This window comes from Dipodomys spectabilis, unplaced genomic scaffold (genome assembly GCF_019054845.1).
Source record: "Dipodomys spectabilis isolate Male_0828 unplaced genomic scaffold, ASM1905484v1 ptg000213l, whole genome shotgun sequence".
NCBI classification, from domain to species: domain Eukaryota; kingdom Metazoa; phylum Chordata; class Mammalia; order Rodentia; family Heteromyidae; genus Dipodomys; species Dipodomys spectabilis.
Window position 1 is genome coordinate 1,319,161 of NW_024870890.1, and position 27,526 is coordinate 1,346,686.

At 43.3% G+C, this 27,526-nt stretch overlaps 1 protein-coding gene across 2 annotated transcripts in view; it reads right to left on the reverse strand.

Moving 5' to 3' along the window:
- Khdrbs2 (KH RNA binding domain containing, signal transduction associated 2) overlaps positions 1–27,526 on the reverse strand; it is a 281,691-nt gene that overhangs the window by 124,675 nt on the left and 129,490 nt on the right. For both annotated transcript variants that reach the window (XR_006150186.1, XM_042696953.1), the window contains exons 5-6: positions 14,799–14,926; positions 9,688–9,886 (exon numbers count right to left, since the gene is read on the reverse strand). Coding sequence is in view for 1 of the 2 variants with exons in the window: in XM_042696953.1 (XP_042552887.1) it covers positions 9,688–9,886; positions 14,799–14,926 (327 nt within the window). In the remaining variant the exon portion in view is untranslated. The remainder of the gene's footprint in view (positions 1–9,687; positions 9,887–14,798; positions 14,927–27,526) is intronic.

A 27,526-nucleotide genomic window follows, 5' to 3' on the forward strand; every position in this document is an offset into this window, starting at 1 on the left:
TTCTGAAAGGGTGTTTTAAGGCAAGGGTCTAAGAGCAGAGGTAATTTTGAAGGGAAATGTCCACAATAATTGAATTCTTGCACAAATGTCAATAGGTAAAGCCAATATTTGACCTAATTTTGAAAATGATAACATTGTAGTGTCTTAGAGTAATAGAATGGAGTGCACACCTTGATGAAACTTGCTTGATTGTTCTCCAGTAGAGGTATGAACGATGTGTTCTAGGGTAATACTTGCTGCTTTAAATGAGATACGAAAATTATAACATGTCCTCTCATCTAAATCTGAAGAATATATTGTTTTGCAAAAGAAAATACTAAACAAGATACAAATATGAAGTGAAATATACTTTCACAAATTTATAGAGAGCTCCATATGTATAATTCTTCGTAGCACATCTGTTACTTGAAATGTTTCATTTACATCCAAAATCTAAAACAGATTCATTTGCTAAAAATTTGATTTCAAACAGTATCCACTTAAAGCATAGTGTATGTGTGTGTGTGAACTTTGCCTACTAAAGCCCTAGAAAGCTCTAAAACATTTTCCTATCTTTGTCTCTAGGTTGCTTGCTAACCTACTTCTTCCTTCAGTCTTAGAAATGAAATAAAGAATAGAGTATATAAGGAAAATGGTTTTCATACATACAATGATCTCTCTACCTACTTTAAGAAGCACCTACTCTGGTAAATTTGTTTATTCTCTTTGACAAATATTTGTCTCTTTAGAGTACCTTTAGTTACTCTTTAGAATAACTAACAATAATAAAACAAATAAGAACAAATATGTGTATATGTAAAACTCCTGGGTCTCCTCCCAAAGTGCCCTGTCCCTCTAATATCCAAAGTGGGCTTTACTGATAAATCTGTAATTTCATCAGCATGACAATAAAGCAATGGGCAGGATAAAACCCTTCATAACATTCAAAAGTACACGATGGTCTTTCTGAATTCAGAAAAATCACCATAAAAGGGAGAGAGAGATGGTTATATTCAATATGAGGTTATGTTCCATTAAGCTATGTTCAACACTGCATAGAAGGAAGCTCAATGCATGAGTGGGCAGAATAGCAGGATTTCTGAACCCCAAAATGCTGTTAGCTCTGACTGTCAACATAGAGGTTTGGTACCATGCCACCAACTGCCTTGAACAATTGACTTAGGGAAGAATCCCTCTAGTCTTCAAATTTAGTTGATTATTGTGTCTATTTGAAAAATGTGTTATAGTCTAATTGTACTACAATCTTAGCACTACGGATGTGACAAAATGTGGAATAACCAGCATGTCATAGAAAACAACGCATCAGGTCTTAAGTATGATTGCTTAGAATGCATGCACTGGTGATCTGTGCTTGTGCAGATGGTCTGAATGTACAGTACTGTGGCCATGCTACTATTTTGTCTGCTTTCTTTTTTTTTTTTTTAATTTAATTTTATTTTATTTGAGAACATACTGTACAGAGGGGTTACAATTACATGGGCAGGATATTTTGTCTGCTTTCTATTCTGGAAAAGCATACAACCATGCCATAGCATTTAATAAACAACATGACCACTGGATGATATAGTATGGGCTAAGTTAAAAAAACAGTCATCAGCTCTTATATCACTTTAAGTAGTTTACAACATCTACTACTATCACAGGTGAGGAAGAAAACAAGATCATTACAAGTAAGATTTTTCTCATTTCCTTTGACAGAGTCCCTATGAGTAATATATAAAATGTTTTTTCTTCATCTACATCAAGAATAGCAAAACACAGAAGCAGTTCTGGTTGACTTGTAGATGTTGAAAAGAAAAAAAGAAGGCACACCTAAAGAAAAAAAACACTCTGTTTCCATTTCCTAAACCTTCTACCAGCCCCAAGGCCACTGAAATCACAGCTCTCCAACTGCTGGTATCCTTGGTATGTAACATAAGAATAACTAACTACAAAAGCCCTTGCGAGTCAGAAGTACTACCGAAGAATGAATGGAAACACTTAAGAAATATGGAAGCACAAAAAATCCTTTATTTAGTTTAAAGAAATACAAAGCAGACAGTTAAAGGATCCTTCTGTGTCCCACATCTGTAAATTGATCCATAATAAGGCCTTCTATTCAGGGAAATTAGGTTTTCTATGCCCAGAACAAAATGGAGAAGTGGCCCTCGTTCAAGTCTGGAGATTGTAAAGAACATTTGCAGCTTTCCTAGGAAAAACTTTTGGCTCATAAGACACGACAGAAAGCAATCACCAAATCTGTGCCTTAGCAGAAAGATTTACTAACCTCTATCTGCCACTGAAAAGAAGTCCATGAAGAAACAAGATCAGAACATGTAAACAGACTCAACTGTCTTTAGCCATTCCTTTCTGGCTTTCTGTGAAATCTAATTATAAACTAAGTAACTAGGCAACTTCTATTTAATTAAATTTCCTTGCCAGAAAATTATAAGGGAGCTATTGTCAAAACAGACTAAGCAATATTTTTTAACCAACAAAAGAGAAAATGAATTTTAGAATTCCTAAGTGTGATTTGTCATCCCATATAGCATATTCATTCTTCACTGGGATATAACTGTCAAAATATAATTCAGGAAGAATAATATAAAAACTATTAATTTGTGACCAGCACACCTGTAGAAATATCTCAGAGCACACCTGTAGAAACAAGTCCAGACACAACTCACTTTGATTTTCATTCTTAGTATACAAGTATGAGCCAAAGATAGAAGATAATAATCCAGAGTGTACTTATGATGCTGTTTAACATAAAAAGAACACAGAGTCGCCATGGTCCTGCCGGCAGTGTGTTCTCTCCTTCAAATGTCTACACTGTCCCCTCAAAGAAAACCTGCATTTTCCCCTAACGCACCTAGAGCAAACTTATAATAACCATGATGCCATGCTTTCCAACACTGCTCACTGCTTCAGGGACACCTACTGTCTTACCGTAAGCATGAGGAAGGACTCGAGTCCTTGCTCCATGATCAGGTACAGGTTTAGATACAATCTGGAGTCTTGTCCTCATCAGAATCATCTTCATCTTAAGGGACTTAAAATCTAAAACTTAACGTGAGTAAATGGTGGCTCATTCAGACTTTACCATTGGACAAAGACTATCCACAATTCTAAGGGATGTTAAGTTATTATGTATGGCAATAATGCAGAAAACATTTAAATGCAGAACCTCAATAGCATTATTAAGCCCACACTGCAGCTTCATACACATTTCATTAACCTCACTCTACTGTTTCAGTTATTTTAAATATTAGTCGTATTTCAGGAAACAAAGGTGTGCAATGCATTCTGGTAAATTGGTCTCTAATGAGAGGAGATTAAAGCATGAAATTCCAACAAGAAATTCAATGGAATACAAATATCCAGTTTAGAAACTAATAAAAATCTCCTCTCTTTGGGTGAAGGCTCTTGGCTATTACACAGAAACTATCAGATGAGTCTCCTCTCAAAAAATGCACTTTGGTTCAGACCATGATCTTTTCTTCCACAAAAGTGGCACAAGAATTGATTTCAATTATCCTTTAATACTGATTTCCCTCCCCTGTCAAAATGTTCCATGCATATGAAACTGAGGGCTGGTAGCCAGAGCTCTTGTACGGAACTCTTAAGGACTACTGCTTTCCCTGTGAATTTCCTTGTTCTTTCATGGCTGCTGGGAGGGTATCTCCAAGTCTGAATTAAACGACAGGATCAGGGAGACTGATGAGGGGAGAAGATTCTCAAAGTCTGGTCAGAACACATTGCACAAATTAGGTTAACATGACTAATTATACCAGGCCTGAGTTTCTTATGTAGCACTGAACTGAATTTTAATTATTTCTTCTTCTTCTTGGTTATGCCTTGATTCAGCTATTTGATATCTGGATATTAACCTTTAGAGAAAATATAAGGTAATTTAAAAATAAATTGGGTCTATTTCTTTGGAAACTAGAAACTGTTCTGTGTACCCGAGATGATTTTTTTTTTAAATCTTTTCAAAAGCTACATCAATGTCTGGATAGTGAGAGTATCTGCATGAACAAATATATATTTTATCAGTATGTTTACATAATATGCGATGTTCTGACAGAAACTAGAGTCTCTGAGCCTTTTCCTCAACATTTAATTCTTCCACACAATCTTGGTTGAAAGGGTCACATTTCCAAAGGAAGGCACAACTAGTACCAGCACCAATGTAAGCTAGAAAGCTATACTCAGAGCAGACTTCCGGCCCTGGAAAGCAGTATGGAAGTTCCTCAAAAGACACAGAGCTGCCCTATGACTCCGCAGTCCCACTTCTGGGCATTCACCCAAATGACCCCAAAACAAATACATACTAAAGCTGCCAGCACAACTATATTTATCACAGCATTATTCACCATAGCTAAGATATGGAATCAACCCAGATGTCCCTCCAGTAGATGAACGAATCAAGAAAATGTAATATATATAACACACACACACACAAACACAAAATGGAATTCAATGCTTCCATGAAAAAGAATGGCAACCACCCCATTTGTAGGGAAATGGAAAGACTTGGAAAAAATCATATTAAGTGAAGCAAGCCAGACCCAAAGAAACATAGGTCCCATGTTTCCCTTATTTGCAATAATTACTATACATCAAGGATAATCTCAGCAGATGAGCAGAATAGCTCAATAGCTATGTACATATGACCATATAAGCTGATGCTAATTGAAATGAGTTTCAAGACATGGACACAAGAGGTTTTCCTTTATTGTTGTTGTTTTTAATATACTGTGTGATTTTTTTGTTTCTTTTCTATGTTCTTCTCCCTATGGCTTACCTCCTGCTGTTCCTGTATTTGATGTTGGTGCCCTGGGTATGGTACATACGTTTATCTGAACTAGGCAAGGGAAGGGGAACAGCAAGATAGTGAGACAAAGGACGAGGGGACCAGCGCAGCAGGGATTCTCACAAGACGATGCGTGGAGATGATCTGCACTACTTGGGGGGTGGGAGAGGAAGAAGGAGAACAACGGGGGGGGAGGCAACAAGCTTGACAAGAAATGTACTTACTACCTTCCTTATGTTACTGCAACCCTCTGAACATCACCTTGTCAAAAAATGTAGGAGGGTGCATTTCATGTCAAGTATTCTCAGCACAAAAAATAAAAACAATTACAACTGAAAGAAATACTTATGCATCAGTCTTTTCTTTAAACAATGTCTTTCTGTACCATCTCTTCCCATCATATCACCACTATCTTCTCACTATAAATGTTGCTATGATTTTTTCTGTAAGGAGAGTTGCAGAGATGGGGGGGATGTAATTATGTCATTTCTGCATCCTCTCTTTAAGGAAAAGATTATGCAATTATAAATTTATAAATATGGTGGTGGCATGAGCATCATCATAACAAACTGAGATTTATTTTATTTTTCTGTCAGTCATGGGGCCCTGGGCCTGGGCACTGTCCCTCAGCTCTTCAGCTCAAGGCTACCACTCTACCACTTGAGCCACAGTGCCATTTCCAGCCCCCAACTGAAATTTTTAAAAGCTGGGGCTACTAGAAACATTACAAACCCAGAAAACAAATTAGTATCTTTGTTTTTTAGATAACAGACTTTTGTACTTTTTCTCACATTTTTGGAGATATAATATTTGATCAACTTCATATATGGAAATAGTTTTATATTATTTTCTATAGGAAGGAGAGAAAATACAGAGATTTTTAACCCCACATTTTTGACACAAAATACCTGATGTTATTGGTACTCAGAGATTCTCTGTGTTTTGCACATGTGGGATGGTTCAGGATCAAACAGCACATGAATACTGAGTCACAGCACCTGTAGCAGTGCCAACGGTCTTCCTGTAACCTTGGCCATAACCGAGGGGCAGCAATATCTAAGTCACACAAGTAACACTATTCCACCAAATCCAATCTAAATGAATTTCTAGTACAACTCTACCTAGCACGAGGTCATCACTAACCATGTTGGCTTAATGTGTCACCGCTAATGCTCAGCATTATGCAACTTGAGCCTGTCTGCCTCTTCATACTCTGCCATGCACAGGGCGCACTAGCATCACCATTGTTACCCTTGCTTCAGTTTTGTCCAGCTGCTTTCACCCCATTTCCTACAGCACAGCTAGGACCAATCACCTCGGAAGAAGGTAAATTTCATCCACGCTCCTCACTCTTCATCAATGGCCCCACATCAGTAATGGCTAAAGTCCCCACACCCGGTACTCAGAAGCCACTACAGCGAGTGAATTAGGACTTGGGGCTCTGAGGTTATTTGTAACTCATTCTCTCTCTCAGGTTCACCTCCTACTTATTTTTCACTACTCTTTGCCTCACTAAGTTGTTCTAGCTTCCTTAGATTTGCTTCTGGAAGGCCCTTTCTTCTTGTCTGTGCCCTTACCATTTCCTCCTCTGTACTTCTATACTACTTTTATACCCCTATTATAGTCTTAGGTAGTTGTTCTCTTTTACCTAACTTAAAGTTTTCTAAAACTTAGTTTTCTTTTTTTTAAAAAAAATTTATTATTATTATCTTTAAGTAGTCGTACAAAGAAGTTACCATTCTACAAAACAGTATGTGAATACAAGCTGTCTGACAACATTGTCACCCATCCCTCCTAACCCATTAAAACAGTTTTCTTTCACTGATGAAAGTTCCTAAGTGGAGCACATGTAATCTCTACAGTCATTTAATATATGCTACATTCTGTCATCATCAGTTTGCTATTAATATAAAAATATGTCTGTGTACAGCATCTTTCTAAAGCTATAATAAGTGGAATACATCAAGTTGCTGTGGTCAACCACTTTATTTAGAACTGAAAAGTTTAAGAAGTACTTTCTGCCTTTAAGATATATGAAATCTTGCAAGCTGGAAAGGATGAGAACAAATGAGTGCTAACAAGGACAGAGTAAGGAAAGAACTTTAAGTAGTGAATGTATTTCTTTCTTTCTTTTTTCAGTCATGGGGCTTGAACTCAGGGCCTGGGCACTGTCCCTGAACTTTCTGCCCAAGATTAGCACTCTATCATTTTGAGCTCCAGTGCCACTGCTGGTGGTTCACTGGAGATAAATCCCATGGACTTTTCTGCCTGGGCTGGCTTTAAACCACAGTCCTCACCCTCCTGAATAGCTGGGACTATAAGCATGAGCCACCAGCACCCAGCTGCAAATGGACTCCTATGCTAGTTACTGGACACTCTGTTATTCCCACACTGGCACGTGTTAGACACAAGCGGCCAGTTCCTGGAAGCACCGAGTTCCTTAAGCAGTTCCTTAAGTTCACAAGGAGGCTGGCGATGGGCCAGGCACGGCCGAGGGGATCTGACCACGGAGTGGGACCGGGCGGTGGGGCACAGAGGACCCAGGTAGGTGTGGGGTTCTCTGCAGACAAACTCTAGACAGCACTGCACCGGGGCAATCACAGTGCTCACACACAGAGCCGGCTTGACAGAAAGGTAGGTGGCTCTCCACTCCAGTTTCAGTGATAACTACCTGACAGTATCACCTGGAGATTGAAGGAAGGAATGCAGAATTGCCAGGGTCTAATGTACTCTCCAGATCTGTTAATTCTGTTAGAGTTCTGCTGAAATTCACTTTTCATCTTTCCAGACCACTTCCACCATGATGACGCATGTCTACGTTGTGAGTGCATTCTTAGTAGGTCTATGAAGAGGAGCTTAGAATATGTAAAGATTAAGCTAAATCCACATTTTTTGTCAGTCAGGGGCTTGAAACTCTGGGCCTGAGTGCTGCCACATGTTTTTAGACTCAACAACTGCAATGAGTCTTTAAACAGCAGTGGCAGTCACAGTGTCCTGCTCCTGTCAGGCCTGCTGCAGAGGTGGACTTGATGCCTATTCTCATTCTGTCTGGTCAGGAACTTAGTGTGCAGACAGCAGGAGGGAGAGAAGTCTGAGATGAATTGACTCACAGTGTGATTTATAATACAGGAACCTTTTCTGAGAAATTTTATCTATCTAAGAGTTAAGAATTCCTTGGAGATTTTCACTATCAACTCAGCATTGTGCTATTATTTTGTTATTGGGTCTGTTCAACTTTTGTCTTTCTTACCCCGCACAGAGGAATCAATGGTCTAAAATTAGTGCAGAGTAGTTCTCGAGTGTAGCCTGGCCTTGGTACTGAGTGCCTGGCAAACGTCAGCCAGCACTTTTCAGTTACGCATTAAAGCTTTAAGAAAATGCTCGTTAAATAGGATAGGTAACATTTATTAGCAAAAACAAATTATACAAAAGAACCACACTGGGATACTTACAAGGAGAAAACCTTAGGAACTGCACAGAGAGTCCCAAATATCCTAAAAAAGTTCTGTGGTTGGTAACAGGGAAAAATGTACAGATGCAGTTTTTACAGAACTCTAGGACACAAAAATAGGTAAACATCTATGACTTGAGTAAGTCTACCGCTTAGCTGGGCATAGTGACTCATCCTGTAATACTAGCTACTTGAAAGGCAGAGACTGGAGGAATGTGGTTTGACGTCAGCCAGGGCAAAAAAGACTCCATCTCAATCCATGGATGGGGATGGTAGTGCATACCTGTCATCCTAGCAATGTGTGATCTAAAATAGAAGCATTATGGTCCAAGCTAGATGAGGTATAAGGTAAGACGCTGTCTTAAAAATGGCCAGTGCCCAGAACGTGGCTTGTGAGGGCAGAGTACCTGCTTAGCAAGTGCAAGACCCTGAGCTCAAACCCCAATATGTCACAAAAGGCCCACAATTTAACAATAAGCTCTCTGATCAAAGCTCATATACACTGCCTCTATTTAATAACTTTATGATAGATTCTTATACATGCTGACACTACCTATTCATGAATATGGTTTCCTAAATTCCAATACAGTCTTGACAGACTAAAGCAATTACTCCAATTATTTACAAGAGAAACCTAGGCCTCCAGTGCTCTAAAGTTACCCCCTCGGGACGGAGCCACAGTTTAAACCCTAGGACACCCAGTCTGCTTCCAGAGCCCCATCCTTCCCATTCAGCAGCTACACAGGCTCCTCCGGGCCCATCTCCCTCACTCTGCAGGCCTCCAAATGAACTTTCAACTTCTGCTATGGTACTCTTCACTCCAACAAACAACCCATCACTTAGCCAGTTCCTTAGCCCAAAACTTCTTGTCATGAAACCTTCAGATAAAGCCTTCCTTTTCTGATCCCTCTCACAGTCCCACATCTATGTCAGCACTAATCCTAGCAGGTTGTTCTCACAGAACATTTAGAACATGGTCCCTTCCTTGCCTCCAGGCAATCTTGTCATTGGTCATCCATAAAATCTCAGTTTATAGTGCTATCATGCACGCCTACACACACACACACACACACACACGCACACACACATGCACACGCACGCACACACGCACATGCATGCACGCACACACCAGTCGCTGTCCTTCCTGAGTAGTAACCACAGCAGACATTTAGGAGGATAGCACTTGTGGTGCTTCAGTGGACACAACCCCTGTTTCAGGGCTTAGCACCCTGTGCAGGTTACAGGCTACACAAACCTCAGGAGTTTGACTTCTAAAATAAAAGCTACTCAGAGACACCAACTACAGGGCACCTGTAAAATGTGCGCTTCTCTCACAGTGCTCTCATTCTACTCAGACGACAGCCAGCAACACCGCGTTCCCAGCCCCTCCCTCCAGCTCTTCTGACAGCCTCTTTCCCCAGCGGGGTGTGTGGGTACTTACATACTCCTCATAGGCCTCGGGTGCGGGATGGGGCAGTGCTCTGTATCCTGGGGCTGATGATGCTCCCCGGGCTCGAGGGGTAGAGACGCCTCTTGCTATAGGGGGTACTGGAAGAGCTCCACGGGTCACAGTGGCTCCTCGAGGGGTGAGGACACCTCGGCCAGGTGGTAGGGGAGGAGGAACGGCTCCCCCACGGCCCCTAGGACAGACGAGTCACGTTCAATGAGAGAAAACCGTTACGCCCTATAGCACTGATACCAAGAGTTCTGAATGCACTCTGGCTCACTTGATCTGTATGTGTCAACTTAGCCGTATCATACACGTAAAATATAGTATAAGAGAGAGACACACAATCCTACGAACTATAATGCAATACACATGTTACAATGGTTATATATGAAATGACAAGGAAGGGTTAGTAGGTCTGAAAAATGTTCCTCAGGGTAGGAAGAGGAAAGCAAAGGTTTGAGATGAAGCTATTCAACTGTCTCTGTACTGGTTTATGTTTTCAAGTAGAAAAATGTCACCATATATCAAACTGGAGGCATTGATGTCTCCTTCGATAGTTTTATTTTGGTGGTATCATTGTATGTATTGTTGTATATTGTCTGAAGTCACCTGAAAGCACCATTCGGTGTCATTGGTATACTCCCATACATATCCCTGTGCTGGTGTGGTCCCTGACGTGTACATTCTGTGGGTTAACTACCATGCTGGCGACACAAATTGGCACCGAGTAGAGTAAATGGAATTCTCCATATTGCGGTTCTTGACACAGAGTAACCTGCACTGAAAGAGGAAGGGCAGACAGATGCAGACAACTTTTATGATACTCTGAGGCTGATAGAAAGGTTGAGTGCTTGTCTGAAATATTTTGGAAAAAATGCAGGATTGTTTCTCTTTTTATTATGTCTGAGAGGCTGGTCTCTAAAAAGTGGTGCTTTCAGCAGAAACACGGAGGCTTTAGGGAAAATGAGGATCACTGGGATGTCAACATCTTGCTGTTTGGCTGTTCTTATGTGGACAAGGTCATGCTTTCTGCCTTGAATAGCGGTCAACAACTCTTTCTTGTTTGCAGAAAATGAGCTCTTAGAAGCTTATAAAACGCTGGCAAAGCTTTAAAATTTCTTAAATAGCTTACCCAGCTGACAAGTAGAGAACTTACTGAGAGAGAGAACATGCACACACACACACACGCACGCACACACACACGCACACACACACACACACACGCACACACACACACGCACACACACACACGCACACACACGGAGCTCTCCTTGATTGGGCAAAGTGAAACATAAACACCCAGAGGTACAGCACTGCCCGCAAGTACCACAGATTATTCACTGTAATCCATTCCCATAGCTCTTCAGAATAACATAAAAACACACCCAAAAGCAAGAAATTCCAAGCTGCTTGTCACTGGGCTCTGAGAATCATTTCTTTATAAGCAAGATGTATGCGAATCTGGGGTCTACGTCACTTTTTACAGCTTTCTTGTTAGACTTAACATTTTCTATAAATGTGATCAAAGTTCATGGTCCTGGCTAGACCACTGAATAATCACAGGCAAGTATTTTAATTTTCAAGGCCTGAAGTATAGTTTTTCCTAACTAAAATACTTTTTTCTGTTTCACAGTTAGATTTCCACACTGTCGCTTTGGCACGTCCCTCTGGACACGGCTGGCAGGTCTTCCTGCAAGCGATGACTCTGTCTCCTGTCCCCAAGCCTGCGCTGGAACACCAGCCCTAGTGCTCCCACACCTTCACGTCACCTCCCTTATCTTAGGGTCTCTCCCTGCAGCATCTCTACTTCTTCAAAGAACATTTTCCTGTGTTTAATTCTTTACCTCCTGCTCATTCCTGAAATGAAAGTCAGGAACTGAGCGCTGGCTTTCGCCATCCTGTGAACACCCTCCTGCCTGTGACCACCAGGTCCCCAGCCTGCTCCAGCCCTCGGGGCTCTATGGTTCCTGTGGCTCTTCCTACAGTGCCATATTTAAGATGGTGGGTGGCTGCTCTGATCTTTTACGTTCTTCCTTCCTCTTTCCACAGCCTCCATCACCAGAATGAGTGTTCCCAATTTCCACCATCAGTTTCCTTTCCAACTTTCATTATTTTCCCCTGAAATCTGTAATTCTAGTGATAGCAAACTACTCCCTCACACAGAGCTGTCTGGTTTCTGTTACTTGTCTCAAAGGTTCTGTAACCGTCTGCACTGACAATCTTAAATCAGCCACATTCCAGGCTGATTAATCGTAGTCTCTGGGGATGCAGCGTCGGTGCTCCCATGCACCGAGAAGGGCTTCCATCCCATCGGCGCTGTATGCATCTAAGTATCTCAGCCATTCGAAAGATGAGGACACTGGCTCAGACAATGCTAGTTACCAGCCCACGGTCAAACTAGCAATCCAACAAGCTTGGGTTAATTATAAAGCCTTCACTTTACCTGGTCCTTTAATCTTACTTTCAATTCCTTGATGGGCAGGGCCAGCAGGTCTACTTGGCCATGCTCGTCAGCTTACAGCAGGTGGCGCTCCATGTCACATCACTGTCTCTAGGAGACAGGAGCCATTCGGTCCTATCTCCAGCTGCCCCCCCGCCAGCCTCCTGCCGCGTCTCTGTCCCAATGGCTCTAATGCTTACTATCTATGGAGATGACCACCAAGTAGCCATTTTTTAAGGAAACAAACAAAATTATTTCCCTCTTAAAAAAAAAATCTCCATTATTTGTGTGTTTTAGCTCATACAGTAGGAAACAAAAGCCCTCAGAATCTGCACTTGTCTCCTCTGTTGCAGTTGCAACCTGTGAGGTGATGCCTGGTGAAGATGCTCACGCAACTGTGCAAACTAGCTAGCATTACAACAGGTAGTGTAAAGCTTGGCTCTCTGGTGAAGATGCGCACTCAACTGTGCAATCTAGCTAGCATTACAACAGGTAGTGTAAAGCTTGGCTCTCTGGTGAAGATGCGCACTCAACTGTGCAAACTAGCTAGCATTACAACAGGTAGTGTAAAGCCTGGCTCTCTGGCGAAGATGCTCACGCAACTGTGCAAACTAGCCAGCATTACAACAGGTAGGGTAAAGCCTGGCTCTCTGGCGAAGATGCTCACGCAACTGTGCAATCTAGCTAGCATTACAACAGGTAGGGTAAAGCCTGGCTCTCTGGCGAAGATGCGCACTCAACTGTGCAAACTAGCTAGCATTACAACAGGTAGGGTAAAGCCTGGCTCTCTGGTGAAGATGCTCACTCAACTGTGCAATCTAGCTAGCATTACAACAGGTAGGGTAAAGCTTGGCTCTCTGGCGAAGATGCTCACTCAACTGTGCAGTCTAGCTAGCATTACAACAGGTAGTGTAAAGCTTGGCTCTCTGGTGCATATGGCACTTTAAAATTGGACCATTACCATAGACACATGTATTGAAAATAAGTTCCTTTCATTAAGTACAATTTCAATAATTTGTTATTGATATTTTGAAATAGTCTAAGCATAATACTTGAATGTAACATAATAGAATAATTTCATGAGATGGCAATTTATAAATAATACAAATTAACATCAATCAATTCACATTTCTAATGCTTTCACATCAATGATTTTGTATATAAAACCATTTCTATGTTAATTTTTAATTGCAGATATATTATGTTTTTTGAAAAAGACAAAAAGTTCTGTTTCATTTACTTTTAAAAACATTAATATTGCCCATGTAATTGTAACTCCTCTGTACAGTATTTTCAAAATAAAAAAAACAAATGGATATAAACAGATAAATAACACATTAATATTGTTAAATATCAATACAGAATTGGAAGTGAAGTTTAATCTTCGATGTTAACTTGTTTTCATGTGTCCTCTATCTGATCTATAAAATACATGATAGGCTGAAACTTGTAAGGTAGTCATAATTAAAATTTTAAAGAAGGGTATTTTTACAATGGTATTTGAAATTTTTCAAGTAAATTTAAGAAAACAATTAAATCCTCAGGGTATCTTAGCATCTCTTAAGATAATTTCTATGTGATAAGTGAAATGTTATTCTGGATGTATGTCCATTAGAGAGTTAAAGGACAAAGGCCAATAATAGGGCAAAGAGAACTAATAAATCACAATCTTAGTAAGAGTATCCTTTTTTTGTCTTGTTTCTTTGAAAACCAATGTTATCCATTGTAGCTTTGATAAAGTCAGAATCCCATTAAACAAATTCTAATAAAAAAGCTTCTAATTTCTGCACAAAACTAGCAAAATTCCATTAAGATTCTCTCTGATCACTAGGGATTTTGGAAAGTCAAGTGTAATGGAATCATATAAGAAAAGAGCTCGTGGTAGTTTTTTGGATAATGACGTATGCTACTATATCTATACCTGCATCTCTCAATCTGCTTGCTTACCAGTCTGCCTACCTTTTTACCACAAAACATATATCAATTCAAAGATCACCTAATTAAAGCACAGATTAAGTACATAGCTTTCCCTTCATGCAGAAGAGGCACAAGGATTTATCATTTGTGTGCCCTAGCTAGCACAGAAATTTGAGCTTACTGCCCTTTTTTTTTTTTTGGTCGGTAATGGGGCTTGAACTCTGGGCCTGAGTGCTGTTCCCCAGCTCTTCAGCTCAAGGCTAGTGCTCTACCAGGTGAGCCACAGCAACACTTCCAGCTTTTTCTGTGTGTGTGGTGCTAAGAAATCGAATCAAGAGCCTCATGCATGCAAGGCAAGCGCTCTACCACTGAGCCACCTTCCCAGCCCCACTGCTTTGTTTTCTAAGGGTAAAGATTAAGAGTTCAAGTCAAGAATCCTAGAGTCATATTACCTATATATAATCTTAGGAAGAATACCACAATCTTTTGTACCTCAGTTTCTCACCTGTAAAAATTGGTCAACTCATGCACAAAAGACGAGCCTGAGGGGTGTGTGTGGAGTGTGTGCGGTCACTGAGTGTTACTAAGTGTTGCTAAGTGCTACCTAAGCACTTGCCATTAGTTTCTGCTGCAGTGATGGCCAGCATCAACGCCATTATTGATTCCTGTTTGTACTCACGACCCAGCAAGGCCATCAAAAGCCTGCCTTTGCCCTGTTCTGGTATCTAAACAAGAGCTAACATACCTGGAAGGAGTGGCAGCCGCTGTCCTGACCCCTCGGCCTCTGATGCCTCTGCCGCGACCAGCGTCTTCGGAGCCATTTAAGTAGGACAGTTCACGCAGCTGTTCCTGGCGGATCTCATCATTGTAGTCCTAGAAGGAAACACGGGCCTGATGAGTTAAACTAGCACCTGTGTCCTACACACACACAGACCAATAAAAAGAGAGATGTTCCATTTGGTTCCCGGAGCTTATACACAAAAATCAAAGATGGCATAAAAGAGTTATTTTAAATTAAGTTGATGATTTATACATCCTCATCAAAGTCACAGTCTACAAAACAGTAGACTATATTTTCTGAGAAATCCTTTATAGTGTTAGCTAGGAAAGAGAACACAGAATAAGAGCTTGCAGTGTACTTGCATTACAGTGGCCAATGTGAAGACTAACGAGCACCCCTTCAGTTTGAAGGACTAAGCTAACTCCATTCTAAAGCAAGCCATCGTCTACCGTAGAGCTGACCTCAGGCGAAACGGAAGGGACCAAGCAGTTACTGGAAAAGCCAGTTCTTGGAAGCTCTTGGAAAGCCCACAGTGGAAACTGCAATTACACCCCTAGCAACCCCAGTGAGACAAGGTTTGAGAAACACAACCCTAGTTACTGGAAAATGGATGGGGTGGTCAGCTGGTGGAAGCAGCTGCAGGGTCAGGGTGACCCAAAGCTTGCCCGCGAAATGCTGATCAATTATGTAGAAGCCTTCGAACCTTCAACCCCGTCCTATCTGCTGGAAACCCTGTAAGAGCCCTGCTGAACATGTGGTCGGGTCTCTCAACTCTGACTCTGCGTCGGTGATGATCGTGAGTCCAGGCTCCAGCTTGCAATAAACGGCTCTCATGCACTTGCATCAGATTCGGCTCCTGGGTGGTCTTTGGGGGTCTGCGGCCTGGCACAACAAGTTGAGTGTGTTAAAAGTATAAAGGACTGCACACTGTTGCAACAGCTTCTGATGCATAATCCAAAAGGTGATCCCAAGCCCTGAAGAAAGTGTTGAGGTCCCACTGATGTCATTCCATACTAAGGAATAGGGCCCAGCGTCACACAATATGAAGCTTCAGGTGGTCACTATACAAAACCAGGGATGGATGCAAAAAGGAATGGAATCTCCTGTACTTTACTGCCGATCAAAGGAAAGGGAGAGCCACAGAGGGGAGCAAACGTCACAGTAATGACCAGAGATTCTGTTAAAGTCAAGAGAGTAGGTTTGTCCTTCATGGGAGGTATGGGTGCGTGCTACTCATATTAAAGACAAAGAGTCTGTCTGAGTTACTGCCAGCGAATATTACCTTTAAGAAAAAGTACCCCCCTGCTATGTATGCATATACCCCATTGTGGAACAGTCCCTGATGGAGTAAGTGGTAGTTTATGTCAGATGGCCAATCTAATTTAGTACTTTTCTCTGAACCTATATTAAAGTGCTAGGCACTGGTGGCTCACGCCTGTCATCCTAGCAAATCAAGAGGCTGAGATCTGAGGATTGTGATTCAAAGCCAGCCCAGGCAGCAAAGTCCATGAGACTCTTATCTCCAATAAACCATCCAAAAACCGGAAGTGGCGCTGTGGCTCAAGTGATAGAGTGCTAGCCTTGAGCTGAAGAGCATAGGGACAGAACCCTAAGTTCAAGCCCTACGACCCACAAAAACAAAACAAACCTATATTAAAGTAAAATAAAAGTATTATATTTTCTATTGGTGAAATGAAGACTAGAAGTTTAAACCAGAAATCTTTGTGGAGGATGGGTTGATAGAAATGATGATGTTTGAAGCCTGCCTGACTAAAAATCACATGTATCACATGCAGACAACAATTCTCATTGAGTGCTATACATATACATGTATGTGCCAAAGTAATATAAATAAAGAGCATGCCTAGTCAACCAGTCTGGAAACACAGCCGACCCGACTAGCTCACGAGCCACTCTCCCTGCCAGGAGCTGCTGCACACAGCCGCCACGGCCGTCCAGCTCACGAGCCGCTCTCCCTGCCAGGAGCTGCTGCACACAGCCGCCATGGCCGTCTAGCTCACGAGCCGCTCTGCCTGCCAGGAGCTCCTGCACACAGCCGCCACGGCTAGCTCACGAGCCGCTCTCCCTGCCAGGAGCTGCTGCACACAGCCGCCACGGCCGTCCAACTCACGAGCCGCTCTCCCTGCCAGGAGCTGCTGTATACAGCCGCCACGGCCGTCTAGCTCACCAGCCGCTCTCCCTGCCAGGAGCTCCTGCACACAGCCGCCACGGCTGTCTAGCTCACCAGCCGCTCTCCCTGCCAGGAGCTGCTGCACACAGCCGCCACGGCCGTCCAGCTCACGAGCCGCTCTCCCTGCCAGGAGCTCCCGCACACAGCCTCCATGGCCGTCTAGCTCACGAGCCGCTCTGCCTGCCAGGAGCTCCTGCACACAGCCGCCACGGCTAGCTCACGAGCCGCTCTCCCTGCCAGGAGCTGCTGCACACAGCCGCCATGGCCGTCTAGCTCACGAGCCGCTCTCCCTGCCAGGAGCTGCTGCACACAGCCGCCACGGCCGTCTAGCTCACGAGCCGCTCTCCCTGCCAGGAGCTGCTGCACACAGCCGCCATGGCCGTCTAGCTCACGAGCCGCTCTCCCTGCCAGGAGCTGCTGCACACAGCCGCCATGGCCGTCTAGCTCACAAGCCGCTCTCCCTGCCAGGAGCTGCTGCACACAGCGGCCATGGCCGTCTAGCTCACGAGCCGCTCTCCCTGCCAGGAGCTGCTGCACACAGCCGCCACAGCTAGCTCACGAGCCGCTCTCCCTGCCAGGAGCTCCCGCACACAGCCGCCACGGCTAGCTCACGAGCCGCTCTCCCTGCCAGGAGCTGCTGCACACAGCCGCCACGGCCGTCTAGCTCACGAGCCGCTCTCCCTGCCAGGAGCTCCTGCACACAGCCGCCACGGCCGTCCAGCTCACGAGCCGCTCTCCCTGCCAGGAGCTGCTGCACACAGCCTCCATGGCCGTCCAGCTCACGAGCCGCTCTGCCTGCCAGGAGCTCCTGCACACAGCCTCCATGGCCGTCTAGCTCACGAGCCGCTCTCCCTGCCAGGAGCTCCTGCACACAGCCGCCACGGCCGTCTAGCTCACCAGCCGCTCTCCCTGCCAGGAGCTCCCGCACACAGCCGCCACGGCTAGCTCACGAGCCGCTCTCCCTGCCAGGAGCTGTCTGCACACAGCCGCCACGGCCGTCCAGCTCACGAGCCGCTCTCCCTGCCAGGAGCTGTCTGCACACAGCCGCCACGGCCGTCCAGCTCACGAGCCGCTCTCCCTGCCAGGAGCTGCTGCACACAGCCGCCACGGCCGTCCAGCTCACGAGCCGCTCTCCCTGCATCTCCCGCAGTGGCTCTGCCACTTGTCTCCCTTGTTGCTCTCATGCTGTCCTATTCAGGACAAGTGGAAATTTACAGTGGAAAATTACTTCTGAAAAGCCATATATTACTCAAATTCTATCTCTTAGTTTTTACATTCAAGCATCAACTAAACTGAAAAACAGTTTTGGAAAATAAACTTAGGAATACAAGGAATTGCTACTACTGAATAAACAGATCAGCTCTCATTAAATGCATTATCATTACTAGTTTTAAATTTTAGGAGGCACTGGTAGATTCTGTTCTGAGGAAAAAGACAGAAAACTATAGTCACTCAGGGTCCTTATCAGGTCCTTGTGAATTCTAAAAAGAAGACCGATCCACACTTGTCAACACTGAGGGTTGAGATAAAGGTTAACAAATTGCAAATGACTTCAGCATATGTAACAGGGCAGTGTAACACATACATTTAATGACACAAATCAGAAAATACTAAACAGAGATACGGTCTCATTCATTACAGTCATGAAGTGGTGAAGCAAGAGAGAACACAGGAGGAGGAGCATGAGCACAGGAAGGTGAGAGAGAAAGAAGATGACAAAGAGGAGGAGGAAAAGAAAGAACAGAGATGGCAAGGAAAAGGAAGAGAGGAACAGGGAGGTGAGTTCCCAGCTTTTCCAGGGTTTCTGAGTCTATTCCTTTACAAAGTTTCCACCACACTGGTCTTTGGTTGGCCAGACAGTTAATCTTAGCTTAAAAGTTTAATAAAATCTAAAATGCCCGAAGCACGGATGAGACGCTTATGCAACCAGCTGAAGGCTAGCTCAGCTTTCCTGAGGGCTGAGGGGGTCACAGGCAGAGACTGCTGCCAGCCTTGCCTCTGCCAGCGCATCTAAGTGCTCAGACATCAAGTGAGACACCATCTCGCAATCTCAGAAACAGGAGCAAGAGACAACAGTGCTCCCACTCCCGGAATATCATGGTTTGCAGCTAGCAAGGCGCACAAGCCCAGAGGCAGGTAGACTACACGGGGCCAGAGGCACCCGGCGAGGCTCCGGGAAGCAGCCTCTTTCTAACTCTGTCCAGAGGACAGTGCTCAGGGCTGCAGTTATTTGTATATTTTTGTTTGTTTGTTTGTAGAGCCAGTGTGGTCTTAAATGGCAGTGTATCTGAATGTCACATCACCAACTAAATCTCCTAACTCACAATCCATGCTCACCAACACAATTGCTCTAGAACTCAGCTCCGGGGTAGAAATTCACTGACATGGTTAGACTGTTCATCTTATTTAATATCAATGTTTGGTTCTAGAGGTTAATTTTCTTCCCTCCCCCCGGTTCTGGGGCTTGAACTCAGGGCCACCCACAGGTGCTGCCCTGAGCTTCACTCTACCACCTAAGACACAACACTACTTCTGGCTTTTTCTGAGTGGTTTATTGGAGATCAGAGTCTCATAGACTTTTCTGCCTGGGCTGGCTTCACACTGTAATCATTAAATCTTAGCCTCCTCAGTAGCTAAGATTATAGGTGTGAGCCACTGGTGGCCAGCTAGAGGCTAATTCTTTTTTTTTTTTTTTTTGTCGGTCGTGGGGCCTGAACTCAGCCTGGTTGCTGTTCCTCAGCTCTTCAGCTCAAGGGTATCGCTCTACCACTTGGGCTACAGTGCCACTTCTGGCTTTTGCTGCGGATGTGGTACTAAGGAATCGAACCCCGGGCCTCACACATGCAAAGCAAGCATTCTACCACTGAGCCACCTTCCCAACCCCAGAGGCTAATTCTTAACGTAAGCAACATGTAACATACAAAAACTTTAGCTTTTTGTGAGAAGAGCTGTGTTCTAAAAGGTGAATCGTCTGCCAGGGTTAGGGCAGCCAAGAGAATGCAGACAACAATTACAAATATAATTCACAAGAATTCCCATTGCTAGGTTCTCAGAACCTACTGCTCCTGTGGCCTGGCTACCCGGGAGCTTCTCCCCCAATGACAAATGTGTTAGGAGGCAGCCCTGGCTCTTCCCAGGACATGGGGCTCCCAAGGCTCCAGGGCTCTCTTGGTGTTACTGACTAGCTTCCAGACAGACTAGAGGCGCTCACCTGGCTTTCTTGGGCTCAGATACTGTGTAGGGAAGGTTCTCCAGTCTTCTTTTGGCTCCCTCAATATTTATTTTTGCCACAAGGACATTTTCCCAAGTAAAATTCTTCCATGTTTAATTGTATTTTGACATCTGCTTCTTGTAAAAGCAATCTAAAATACAGAGTGCTGAAAGATCAAGTTCTTAAGGTCACAAAGAACTCTGATGAATGTGTCCAGTTTATTCTATCCAACATGCCTACACTAAACTGGCCTGCTTGCCATTCCCCTTTTTAAAAATGGTCACAGTGGGTTGAACACTAAATCTTACTGATTACCAAAAAAGCCATACTTAGTATTTTTAAGAAAAAAAATGCAACTTGTCAAACCTTTGCCCAAACTTCACGTAGTAACAAAGTGGGAATCAGGCAAACATAAACTGATTTGAGCAGACTGTAGCAGTTTGGTTGGCACTGAGACGCTGCTGTCTGGTGCACACGGTGTTGGAGGGCCGAGGACAGGTAGCCCTGGGTCACAAGAGCGCTGGTCACCAGTGACCCCACTGTAACATCTGTCATAATGTCTAACGCTTTCACTGTTTAGTGTCAAAAATCAGTCTTTGAACTGATCACGTGAACTCGTCACAGAATGCTCACTGTTTTTGTATGTTTCCTTGCTCAGGGTGAGATAAACTCACCACATGAAACCATTTCTATGAAGTTCACGAGTGCTCTCTGACAAGGCCCTCCCACTGGGATGGCTTATGGTGTGAAGGGCGCACACACTAGCTCAGAGCAGACAGATGTTTGGGTGTTCTTGGAAAGGGCTTATGCTCACAGTCCGCATACTAAATGTATATGCATAATTTCCCAGTTACCCACACTCCTATCCATCTGGTATGATGGCATTATGCCCAGATACAAATTGGGATGATTATTTCACTCACATTTAGATGCCAGGAAGTGACAGGTATAGATAGGCTACGCAGAGGTTCAGTGAGGGACTATTTTCCTGCCAAACCTCCTCCCCAGTGGGTATTGGTGGCACTCATTTAAAACTGATTATAACAATTGCTAGCACATGAGTGTAGACCTAGTTCTATCATGCCAAGATGGCCAGGCATCGTCAGGGAAAAACAACATGTAGCCTGGAATCTTTCTGAACTATGACAGAGACCTGAGGTTTCCTCAGTCCCTACAAACAGGTTCGTACCCTGTAACCAGAATGACAAACAAGAAAATGAGGAAGCTGAGCTTTCATTGTACTTGTCACCCACCTCAGCCTACAGCACAGTGACAACTAAGCTGGAATGGGTGGAATATTGTTTCAGATAACAAGTATGGGTATTATTTACCTAACCAGCTTAATCTATTAGATAACAACTCTGAATCGACCTAGGGTAAACTTTAACCACCCCAAACACGGGACCAGAGAAGATCATTAACCACATAGTCAAAAATGTCAACAGAGATTTATTAAGAATCTGCTCAGTACATGGCTCTGCATAAGTTTTGTTAAAGGCTCTCTAAAACTCATAAAAAAATTTGGATACTACAAGGTCAAAATGTTGTGGACTTAGTGTCTTAAACTTTCCCTGATGATCACTTTTGCTTCTGAAAATGTCTTCTATTTTCCCTCCACTATTGAATCACATGGAATACTACACAAAATAAGATGATCATTAGGGATTTTTCAGGATTATTAGAATGGCGTACAGTCAGTTTTGCTGTTTGCTTTGATAACACTTTTCACTGAGATCAGAGGTCTAAGTGTCAAGATCTTGTGAAGAAACAACAAAGGAGTAAACCAGCCACTGACTGAAGATGGATTCAGGTTGTCAAGAAAAATATTCAGTCATCACTAAATGTCAGATTGGAGCTTGTATTCTAATAATGCCAGTAACCCAAGGAAGAGAGGTCAAGATCAACATTTCTACAGATGGTTCTGCAGGGCAGAAGTCATAGAAACCAGGGAAGGAACGCAGCACACACTCTAGCCTCCCAGGCACGACTCCCGTGTGTCACGATGGGTGCTAGAGTTTTTGCAGCGTATTTTGACTTGCTTTTCTATTGTCATTACTACCAATACTGAATATCGTAAACCATTCAGTCTCTCCACCAAGCTGGCTTGGTCAAGCCCCTTTTTCAAGTATATGGCATCAAATGTTTGCATTTAGGCTGGGTACTAGTGCTCACACCTATAATCCTAGCTGCTCAGGAAACTGAGATCAGAGACGCATAGTTCAAAGCCAGTCAGTAAATTCCTTGAGGCTCCATCTCCAGTTCACCAGCAAAATGTCAGACTAGTGATCGCGGCCAATGCCAGCCATGAGGAAGGAAACCAACCAAGAACTTGGGCTCTAACTGCAAGTCCCAGCACTGGCACACTCTGTGTGTGCGTGTGTGCCTGTGTGTGCGTGCACCTGTTCATAAGAACAATGAGCAAAGGGGAAAATCATCAACAGAAAAGCAGGCAGTGAGTAAATACGACATAATAGTACTTCTTGGTTTGATTTTTCAAATAACCAAAGACCAAAGAATATTAATTGGGATAGTGAGATGACTAACTTTATATCTTAGGAAAATATTATAGCTATTATGAAAGAAGAAGATGAATAAAATAGGTTAGGAATGGAAACCAAACTTAGCAGCAGTGCGTGCACAATCTTTCTATCATAGAAAGCTGCCTTTCTATTACTACTTAGGATTAGTGAGAAAAAGGCATCAGAGAACTCTGAGCATCATTGGAGGTAAGACTGGCAGACATTGTTGAAGCTACTGAAGGACTAGATATGCAATAGGGGAAAAAGTAGACTTAAAGTTGCTTCCTACAGAGTGGGTTTGTGGGCTGACACAGGTGTTGCCATTGCGGATATGTAGAAGGTAATGCATGGGAGCTTCTCTCTCGTCTGAGAATATTCTTAAGAAAGGAAATGAATGTTAGTTGTACACAAAGAGCATCTTAAAATTGGAAGTATTCTGGTGTGGCATGATCACCTCTTGGGTAGGTAGCTTTACTTTTTTAAAAAAATACAGAAATCTTTAAGAATCAAATTTAAGAAAAACTTTAAGACAAAACCCCAAACCCAGCAATCGTGTAAGAGGAAAACAAGTCTTTTTACATGGAACTATATAGGAGTCATAAAGGAGACAGTAGGAACTTTCCAGTTTAGAGATGAAAATAGTCAGACTTCCACTGGTGAATCAAGAGGCCATGACAGCGAATGAGAGGGTCAGAATGGGTCATCCCTTGCTCCCAAGCACTGTCTTTTGGAGGGCTGGAAGGCGTAGACAGGAACTCAGGTTGGTCCTTTTCAGGCCGTGAGCACCGGGAATGGCTCATCACCAGGGACAGCCTTTGGAAGGATCTCGGGAATGTGGTAAGGAAACAATGCAGAAGAATCTTAGTTCTACAGAAACCCAAGTACTATAGTAGGCTCTCACAGTCTAGATCACAGAAATGAATACTGACACAAGAGGCGCCAAAGAGCTAAAACTTAAATATACTATATATCTATGCACACATGTAGATGTGCACACACCTGCACACATACACATGTATCTACATGTAAATTAAGATCATACATATGTATATAGGCACAAAAGGTTTTTAGGTAGTAAAACTATGTAACAGTTTAATACTATAAGTGAGCTTTGGCACATCCAGACAACAGAGGATACATGTCATAATTTTGTTAAGCCCTCAAAGTCAAGCGTGAACCCTGATGCAAACCTTGAAGTCCAGGTGATGAGTAACTATCAGCATGTGCTCAAAGTCAAGCGTGAACCCTGATGCAAACCTTGAAGTCCAGGTGATGAGTAACTATCAGCATGTGCTCAAAGTCAAGCGTGAACCCTGATGCAAACCTTGAAGTCCAGGTGATGAGTAACTATCAGTATGTGCTCAAAGTCAAGCGTGAACCCTGATGCAAACCTTGAAGTCCAGGTGATGAGTAACTATCAGCATGTGCTCACTGGCTGCTCCGAAGGTCTCAGAACAGAGGTGTGCACCCACGCATGGGGGGGGGGGGGGGGGGGAAGGGGAGGAATCTCTACCTAAGGCTCAGCTTTTCTATGACCTGAAACCACTCCAAAAATAAAGTTTATCTAATCAGTGAAGATGTGATGCTCTGAGAAGGCCATGTCCTCACGGTGGAGCAGCCTACACCCCTGTAGGCATGCTGAGCAAGCACTTCTCACCTCATCAGCAAAGACAAAGTGCTCCCAACACCGACTCCATATGCACTTCTGCTCTCTGAGGAGCCCTGGACACACGGTGAACAGACCTCGCTTCTGTTTATGGCTCCTGGGTGGACAATGAGGGCTTAGAAGGTTATCACCCGGTTTACGGCTTCAGGGCGTAAAGGACAGATGTGAGGTGAATCAATCATAAGCAGGGATTCTTGGCAGAAAACAACTTAAGTGCCTTACAATTTCCATCACTTCATGTTTGTTTTGTTCTTATTCAGAAAATAAGCAAAAAGTACAGATGACTGAATCAAAGCTTCGAGTTCCTTGCTTATTAGCATAGCTATAGGGGGGTGGGTTAATGTGCTGAATTATGTTCTCTGCCCACCTCAGTGGGTTAGTATTTGGATACGGTCTCTTGCAGTAAGTTAAGTTTAGTGTGGTTGAGAAGGACAAGGATTGGAGTCTTTAGAAGGAGGGATAGCACCAAGAGGCATCTTCCTCCATACTGCTCTTCAGCAGATAAAGCAAAGTCAGGGGTCTAGATTCAGAAACCCTGAGTTCTACTTTAGATTCCTTCTGTGTGGCATTAGGAAAAAATTGCCTCTCTCTCTCTCCAGTGTTTATACTTTACATTTCTAAATGGAGTTAAGTAAGATTTGGCCCACTTCCACAAAGAGGGTAACAATTCAAACTATTCAGAGAGACTGGTCACTGCATGCTCTTTTCACAAATGGCATTCCTATGTCTGAGCTGTTATGAGAGCATAGTCAGGGATGTGTGCTACTGAAAATGAAAACTGCAGCAAGGACTAGTATGTTAATTACACAAACAGCCTGGGGCTTATATAAAATAGACGGCTTAGTGTAAAGTCTGCCGCAGGTGTGTGGGCTGGGGTTGGGGGGGGGGGGGGGACCAGGGGACTGCTTCTAGGTGTGGCAGAAACCTAGGTAATGCAGGTCCTGGACAGAGATTACACGAGAGGTCGGGAGGCCAGGAGGTGGAGCTCCCATGGCCCAGGGCAGACCTTACATTTAGTATTTTTAAAAGGACAGAAGACATTTTAAGGATTCAGAAAAAGGTTATCAAGAACAATGGAAATGCAACTCTAAGATGTGGAAATGGGGTTCAGTAGTTCACATTATAATAAACAATAAATAGACAATCATTCTGCATCATGGAAATGAATTGTACTGACTGAGCCTGATGGGACCTAAGTTCACCTGGTGATTAGAGGAAATGATGTCACAACCATCCCTGAGAGTGGGGCTTGGATGAAGAGCTGACTCCCAGCTCCACTGTACTGGCTACCTCTTCTAAATTCCTGTTTGTAGAAACATTACCAAGCGGTGGACTTTCATCTATTAGCTTCTCCCTAAAAGGTACGATTTTATGTAATTTTATTTCTATGTTCAGTGTTATATAAAATCTAAAAAAATAAGCAAAATACTCCAGCTTTTACATTCTGAGTGGCACTGATATAACTAGGCAATAATCAGAGAAGAACTATGTTTGGGGGGACTGGGGTGGTATTTGGTACCTTCTCACAGATGTCCAAGTCAGAGGCGGGTAAATGCCGCCTCAGCACCTCTCCTCCTCCTACCATTGCAGGAGATATGAGAAATACATCTATTTTTATGTATTTTGAGTCAAAGCACAAATCAAGTTCTACTTAAAAAATATGGCATACGACCCCAAGAGTTTATCTGCTGTAAGCCGACAGGACACGTAATTATAGCACCATTGGACAGCAGTAAAATTTAGGTTGTTTAATTTCATATTAAAATATAAATTTCCATTTCATATTTTCAAAGTTAAACTTTAAAAATCATGACCAAAAGTGATCTGAATTAGATTTTCAAGAGTTGGTGTTATGTTACAACCTTGTATACCCTTGTTTGGTCCCTAAGGAGGCTAATATGTGAAGCTTAAGAGTACAATGCTCCACCCTGCAAGGACTGTTCTTTCTTATCTCCATGTGAGAATGGCAATGTAAGAAGCAAGTCGGTACACAGGGAGAAGAGGTGAATGAACAAGCATTTGCTTGTGATGATATCCACCTGCACACTGGCGACAATATCCCCAATGCAATGAGGAGGTTTTCTATTCTAACAAGACCCTCCACCTTCTTGAAATTATCAAGTCAATCTATTACACACATACCTCATTTTAGTTCTTCATGATTTTAGCTAAAAGGCAACTGCAACTGTGAAGCTTAAACATGTAAATACATTTTAACCAATATTTTCTGAAACTGATCATCTTTGGACTACAGTAAATTGTGGAAAGTGAAAATTTAGGGCTATCCATTCTTGAAAGGTAAAGGCCTGGCATTCGGAGCTCTTGCAGACAAGACTGCAGCCATGAATCAGGTGTGGCTATTTCTTTGCACAGCGCATTTCACAGTCAAGTATAAAGCTATTCCTGGCTGTGTAGCCGGAAAGGCTCCCATCCTTAAAGAGTTTTGGTCAAGGAATATTTAGACTTTCCGGTTGGTCATATCATCAGTGAGAAATGAAGGCCCCCAGATGACGAAGAGAACAAAAATTGACATTAATACATGTTTTGTAGTATCCTAGCTCAGAAGGAAGCAAAGTAAAATATCCATGATAAAGTAAACTCCGGGCAGGCCCATCCCAGGAGGCTGAGGTCTCAGGAGAAGAGGTGAGCCAACATGGAGATGTGGTAAGGTCCCCATCCGCAATGGAGAGGGCCGGGTATGGTAGGACAGGAGCGCATGAGAGGGAGGGAAAACTGGTCGGGCCATCAAGGCCAGGGAAGCCTTTCCTCTGACCCCTGTGGACGAGGAGTCATTGGAAAGTCACCTGACATGTTCTTTAGAAAGAACAAGTAGGCCCACATGGAATCAGAGCAGATATTAAGCAGCTGCACATAAGCTGGCTTTTGTAGCCAGAAACTATGGTACCAAGACAAATTAACACTTGAAATAAAGCCAAACAATGAACGGGACCTTTTTCTGTCTGTCCAATAGCCACGTTTCCTAGTTGTTTGGAAGGGAGCCATTCTCCTGAGCTCCATGCTGGTCACTGGGTCAGTGATGGGGCATGACAGGTAAGGGCATGAACACAAGGGCCTTCTATTGGCTTGGGTTTAACACAGTTCATA